At 42.0% G+C, this 7,500-nt stretch overlaps 1 protein-coding gene across 10 annotated transcripts in view; it reads right to left on the bottom strand.

Annotated features, from left to right (window-relative positions):
• Positions 1 to 7,500, bottom strand: part of LOC141376901 (non-selective voltage-gated ion channel VDAC2) — a 12,489-nt gene that overhangs the window by 4,841 nt on the left and 148 nt on the right. Inside the window, exons 1-5 of one of the 10 annotated variants that reach the window (XM_087277185.1) lie at positions 2,032 to 2,136; positions 1,089 to 1,160; positions 949 to 982; positions 269 to 421; positions 119 to 171 (exon numbers count right to left, since the gene is read on the bottom strand). In XM_087277185.1, the coding sequence (XP_087133311.1) occupies positions 119 to 171; positions 269 to 325 (110 nt within the window). In that variant the 5' untranslated portion in view covers positions 326 to 421; positions 949 to 982; positions 1,089 to 1,160; positions 2,032 to 2,136. Of the gene's footprint in view, positions 1 to 118; positions 172 to 268; positions 422 to 932; positions 983 to 1,088; positions 1,161 to 1,811; positions 1,942 to 2,031; positions 2,137 to 7,500 lie in introns of those variants that run through there. The other 9 variants (XM_087277178.1, XM_087277184.1, XM_087277177.1 and 6 more) reach the window with 9 other exon arrangements.

The following is a 7,500-nucleotide window of genomic DNA, read 5'->3' on the forward strand; positions in this document are numbered from 1 at the left end:
AATATACAGTTTGGACAGTATAAAATGAATGGAAACCTATGTAATGTCCCCACTTTTCACAAAAACAAACATGTGTGTGTGTGTGTGTGTGTGTGTGCACGAGCAGGATTCAGCTCACCCAGAGTTGGGACAGAAGCTGGTGTCAAAGGTCATCTTCAGTCCTGGTGTGATCTGCACAACACAAACACTTCCAATTACACCTGCATGTGTGTGTGTGTGTGTGTGTGTGTACAGGACAGTGTGTTTAAACATGTGTGTGTGTACGCACCTGGTCCTCCACAGTGATCTGTGTGTTGAGTGTGTTGTCTGTGCTCCACTTCTCCATGAAGCCGAGGCCGAACTCCCGCCACTGATAGCTGCTCTGCAGACTCCCACTGACCCTGTCTGAGTCCACACTGGACGCTCCACAGCCCTTAAACTCCTAACACACACACACACACACACACACACACACACACACACACACACACACACACACACACAACCCCATTAGATTAGTAATACAAGACACTAATAATGAGCTGAATGTGACGGTTCCCTGTGCTGTGGTGCCATCACAACTCCAGCATGTGTAATCATTTCAATATTACCACAATAACACCTGAATTATTAATAACTGATCAATAAATGAGTTATTAAACATGAAAATGGACAGAAAAGCCCAAATGTGTGCAGATCTGCAGGTGGAGGGTCTACACAGAACTCCATATAGAGACTACAATGATCCACTATTATAGACATTATCAGACACACTCTGACAGGAGATCACTCACACACACACACACACACACACACACACACACACACACACACACACCTGCCAGACTCAGAGATCAACACCATCAGCTCATCATTAACATCTGATCATATCACAGAATAAAACATGGAGTGTGTGTGTGTGTGTGTGTGCATGGCAGATTGTGGACACACACCACTCCGTTTGCAGACCTGGTTCTGAAGTCCAGCTTCACCATCCCGAAACCTGCAGCAGTAGAGACAGGCCGTGTGAACATGAACATGAACATGAACACACACACACACACACACACACACACACACACACACGTGAGCAGAGTAGAGTGTGTTACCGTAGCCCTTGTTGAAGATGTCTTTTGCAGCTCTTCCGAGGTCTGCATACACTGGAGGAACCGACATTACTCCTGAAACAAACACACACACACACACACACACGCACACGCACGCACACACACACACACAGTCACTTCAGGTGTGTTATTTCCTGATATCTCAGCAGCTCATCATCAGCTACTCCTCATGTTTTCCTCTAAGCTCATGATAAACCTGGGAAAGTTTGATATTAAATTATAATTCAGAATAATCATCACTGCTCATTTATTATGATTATTATATTCCCTCTGATATATAACAGACACACACACTCACACACACTACAGGTCAATCACACTCGCAATATCTCACATTTACTCGTATATTTCAAATGAATAATGAAGAACATCATAATCATTATTATTATTATTATTAAAGATGCAGTAATTTATGCAACAGTCCAGCACTTTAAGCAAACCAACACAAAAGGACAGTCTCACCTTATACTGATATGACATTCTGTACATATATTACTGTACTCTAATCACATTAATACATTATAAAGTTTAATAATTGATGGCATTATAATGAAATATTAATCATCATCATCATCATCATCATCACTGCTGCTGCCGCGAATAATAATAACTGAAGTCTTTTTCCGACAACCCCTACAGTAATGCAGGACCAATCTTTATTAACGAACAACAACAACAACCGTCATGCTAATATACTGAGATGACCTCTGTACAGTTCACCAGCAGCAGCAGCAGAGCAGCGGTTACCGGCGGTAGCGGCACTGACCGGGGATTATGCGCCGCGGTTTACCAGCGACTGACGGAGAATCCGCTTAGCTCTGATGCTAAAGCTGACAAACACAACACTGGAGCCGCTGCAAGACCCCTGAGCCAGCCCGGATATGCCTGAGCGAATATATAGTAAATATGTATGGGGGTCACCAACCCTGTTCCTGGAGATCATCCCATTCCCTCCAGAAGATTTCAGCCCTGACCAAACACACCTGTCTGTAATGATCGAGTGCTGCTTCAGGCCTGAATTAATTAGTTCAGGTGTGTTTGATCAAGGTTGGATGTGATCTCCAGGAGCAGGGTTGGTGCCCGCTGGCCGACAGTCTGCATTCATACACTATTGAACATTAAAGTTAAATTCACTCAACTAATGCAGCTTTTAATATTGTTAAAGTCATTAATAGGCTAATAATCAAACACAATCATCATTTAGCTGTTTAATGTGTCGTTATTTACACAAATATTAGTTATTATTTCAAAATATGCTGATTTTGTGACACAATCATTCATCTTCCTTCAGCTTAATCCCTATATTCATCAGGGGTGACCACAGCAGAATGAACCACCAACTATTCCAGTGCATGTTTTATGTTTTACACAGCAGATGCCCGTCCAGCTGCAACCCAGCACTGAGAAACACCCACGCACTCATTCACAATTTACAATTCATCATCGGTGTAGTTGATCAGTTCCCCTATAGCGCATGTGTTTGAACTGTGTGGAGCCAGGAAACCCACACCAACACGGGGAGAACATGCAAACTCCACACAGAAACACCAACTGACCCAGCCGAGATTCAAACTAGAGACCTTCCTGCTGTGAGGCCACAGTGCTGACCACTGAGCCACCAAGTTGTGACAGCCTTAATAATCGAAACACAATTTTATTGTCAAATAAGATTCATAATAACAAGAATAAAGTCATAAAACAATTGTGGAAGATTCCCAAATAAATGAATATCTTACATCAGGAGCGTATGACCTGCAGCTCTCAAAACTGACGACTGATTATTACAACAGTTTTAATAATTACAGGCGGCGCGGTGGCGCAGTGGGCAGCACGATCGCTTCAACAGCACTCAGGTCTCTGGTTTGAGTCTCGGCTGGGTCAGTGTGTGTTTCTGTGTGGAGTTTGCATGTTCTCCCCGTGTTGGCGTGGGTTTCCCCCATAGTCCACACACATGAATGAATGATTTCTAAATAAAAGCCAGACTGTGTCTATAATGAATGTTTGTCTGTGTGACTTATTCAGGGACATTTTGCTTTGAAAGACGTCCTGCACATGGATGCATTAGCAGAGGCTTCACTCTACTGCTCCTATTCTGAGCACCGAATACAGTCATATAATTATGTCTAGTGTTCATCTTATTGTGTGATCACAGAGTTAAATAAACATCAGTCTGGTCTGAGTTAATCTGGGGCTGAAGCACGGGATGCTGGAATAGGCCACCTCTGGATGGTGTTATCTGGATATGGTCAGCTCTGTTATTCTCAGCCCTGTCACCGGTACAGTCAACTGTGTTTCTGTCAACTCTGCTCCACATCACATTTAAGCGTTATTTTAGATCAGTTATTAGTTCAGTTGACCTGTGAAGAGATGATGCCAACCATAGAGGACCTCCAGAGGTCTCCATAATCCTGGACCAGGCCGTATCCTGAGCTGCTGCTGTGGTGGTCATGGAGGAGTGGAGAGTGCGAGACTGATTCCTGTAAGACCCCAGTGACAGACGAGTCTCCGCATTAATCCTGAAGGGCCAGCCTGAACACCAGCCTACTCACTGGACGTCCAGACTGCAGCTCCGCAAGGCAAGTTTGGCCAGAGGAATGGTGGAGCCCAACTGAGCCTGGTTCCTCTCCAGGTTTCTCTCCTTCACTTTGGTCAGTTGGTGAAGTTTGTTCCTCCACTGTTCTGCTTGGTTTGGGTCTTGTGTTTCTGCTCATGGATGGATCTGCTCTTCAGTGTTTGGACTCTCAGCAGTGAAGATGAAAGCACACTGAACTGAACTGAACTGAACTGAGCTTCAGCTCTGAACACTGGACTGACTCCGCTTCAGTTCTCCAGAACTCCTGTGCTCATCTGCTGACACACACTCTGGAGAGGCGCTGAAGGAACACAGATCAACTAAACTGATGTAATGGACAGAAACTCCATCTCAGCAGCAGTGAGAGTCCACATCATAAAGCAGTGAGAAACTGGAGCGTTTATTTGGCCAAAGATCAAACCGTCTCCTCCAAAGCCCTGAACATGTGTCTGTGGTTCAGCAGGGATTCATTATTGAGTTCTGTACAAGAGGGAAACATAAGAACTGTACTCATCATCTCCATCACTGACTCCATGAGCTGGAGGATACACACAATTAAAAGAGCTGAAAGAGAAAACCTGCTCACATCAGGATAAAACACCATGACACATGCATGAAGACACGACACATGACCAGTCTTCTGCTCTTTATCATAAACCTCATTAAATAATAGCGAATCTGACAGCAGTGTTCATCTACACACACACACACACACACACACACACACACACACACACACACACACACACAGAGCATTGGCAGCTGGAATGATGATGGGGAGGCTGAATATCCAGACTCACTCCAGAGTTTGGCGTTATTGGCTCTTCAGCACACTGATAATCATGGAGAAAGCCCACAGTGAAGACGACAACACGAGTGTGAATCTCACAAAACACAGACCATCATATAGAGGAAACATGACAGCATCACTGCACACTTCTGCTGCTGACATCCAAATAATGCAGAATGAAGATGATGAACACCGCATTACTGCACTCATATTAATCTGATCAGAATATCCTCTGACCATCACTAACAACAACAACAACAACAACAACAATAATACACAGCTCAGAGAGAGAGAGAGAGAGAGAGAGAGAGAGAGAGAGAGACAGAGAGAGAGAGAGATTAATTACCATTAATCTATTTACCATTAATCTATTTTTATTTTTATTAATATTTTTTAGTTTTACTGATATATTGTTATTTTTATTAATCTATTTTTATTTTTTTTTTTTACATTTCTTTTCTTTATTTCTATATTATATTTTATGTTTATATTTGTTTGCACTACTGCCCTTTTTGCACTGTCTTGTATGTACGCAGCGACGCTGCACTGCTTTGGCAATACGAATGTACAGCTATTTGTCATGCCAATAAAGCACCTAAATGTGAAATGTGAATGTGAGAGAGAGAGAGAGAGAGAGCGAGAGAGAGAGCGAGAGAGAGAGAGAGAGAGAGAGAGAGAGAGAGAGAGAGAGAGAGAGAGTATTAAAAGATCTTAAACAACTCTTGATTTTTGTGTTTGAGTTTAAATTCTGTGAACTACTCTTCCACCCAAATATTAGGATTTTGCTGCTTCATTTGTTATTTTTGTGCTTGAAATATCTAAAAAGTGTCATACTATTACTCATTTTTAGACAACACAATACTAATAATTCAGAAGTTTAACTGAATATTTGGTTACAAAAATAAAAACCATCACCTACTTTACAACTACTTATAAATCTTCTAACACTTCCAAATGACAACAATATTTTTCATTGAGATCTGAAATGTCATTAGACCTTTACAAAATAAACAGATATTAGCAAACCAAATAAATAAAACATTTAATATACATAACAATGCATTATATATACCTAATAAATAAATGAAGAATTTTTAGCTGTTTTCCCCACAGCTCTCTCTCTCTCGCACACATTATACACTCACCGGCCACTTTATTAGGTACACCTCACTAGTACCGGGTAAGACCCTCTTCTGCCTTCAGATCTGCCTTAATCCTTTATAGATTCAACAAGCTACTGGAAATATTCCTCAGAGATTTTGCTCCATATTGTCATGATAGCATCACACAGTTTCTGCAGATTTGTCGGCTGCACATCCATGATGCCAATCTCCCGTTCCACCACATCCCAAAGCTGCTCTATTGGGTTGAGCTCTGGTGACTGTGGAGGCCATTTGAGTACAGTGAACTCATCGTCATGTTCACCAGTCTGAGATGATTGAGCTTTATGACATGCTGCGTTATCCTGCTGGAAGTAGCCATCAGAAGATGGAGACACTGTGCTCATAAAGGGATGGACATGGTCAGCAGCAATACTCAGGTAGGCTGTGGCGTTGATGCTCAATTGGTACTAATGGACCCAAAGAAAATCTCCCCCACACCATTACACCACCACCACCAGCCTGAACCGCTGATACAAGGCAGGATGATCCATGCTTTCATGTTGTTGAGCCGAGCATCTGAATGTGTCAGCAGAAATGGAGACTCATCAGAGCAGCAACGTTTCTCCAATCTTCTATTGTCCAGTTTTGGTGAGTCTGTGTGAATTGTAATATCTAAAAAAGGTTGAGTTATTTATTTAACTTAAAGATATTTGGTGCTTTGTTGGGTTATTTTGAATGTTTATTGGGTTATTTATTAATAACTCAACCAGTTGGGTTAAAAATGTTGAATTTCAACAGTCAGCTGGTTTAACTGACAGAACAGCTGTATTAATATGCATGCGTTGTGTTGTTTTTGCGGTATAACGTTTATTTTAACACCGTTGTTTTCATCAAATGACCTCTCCGAGTCATGTTTTTATATCCGTTCACTATCACTCTTAATCTGATGATACAAACGCGCGCGTCACAGCTGATCTATATACTGTTAAAGCGCTTTCTCTACCTCCGTGTTCATTTCTACAGTTTTTTAAGGAAATGATTCACATATTTGAGATATCAGTGGTTAAGCCACTATTTGGTAAATATTTGTTTAGATTAGATTCAACTTTCAGATTAGATTAAATTACCCAACAAATGAGTTATTTTGTAACCCAAATTGTATGGTTAAACTCAAATGTTAAAACAACCAATCATTGGGTTACCTGTTGAGTTATTATTAACCCAACTGTTTCAAGTGAGTCTGAACCAGTCTGGCCATTCTCCTCTGACCTCTGGCCTCATCAACAAGGCATTTGCGCCCACAGAACTGCCGCTCACTGGATATTTCCTCATTCTCTGTAAAGCCTAGAGATGGTTGTGTGTGAAAATCCCAGTAGATCAGCAGTTTCTGAAATACTCTGAGCAGCCCGTCTGGCAGCAACAACCATGCCACGTTCAAAGTCTCTTAAATCCCCTTTCTTCCCCATTCTGATGCTCACTCTGAACTGCAGCAGATCCTCTTGACCATGTCTACATGCCGACATGCAGTGAGCTGCTGCCATGTGATTGGCTGAGTAGACATTAATAAGCAGGTGTTCCTAATAAAGTGGCCAGCTTATATCACTATTATCATCATTATTGCTCTGTATAGCAGGGTAAATATGATCAGTCCATGTTTTGTGAGATGAACTCAACAGCTCTCCAACACAGTATACTGATCTCGTCACTCATACACACACACTAACACTGCCAACATGTATAAAAACAGCAAGAGCACATGGCATTAAGACCTACACGACACTGAACACAGCCTTCAGCTGCACACACAGCCGTCCGAGAGCGCTGCAGCAGGACATCATCTCAGTATTCACACTCAGACTGATCACATGAGAGATTTACAACGTCAACTATCTACTGTTACCAACACCTACACTGCAGAGCCTCTTAAAG

The sequence above is a fragment of the Danio rerio genome, chromosome 12 (assembly GCF_052040795.2).
Source record: "Danio rerio strain M-AB ecotype USA chromosome 12, GRCz13ab, whole genome shotgun sequence".
NCBI classification, from domain to species: Eukaryota; Metazoa; Chordata; class Actinopteri; order Cypriniformes; family Danionidae; genus Danio; species Danio rerio.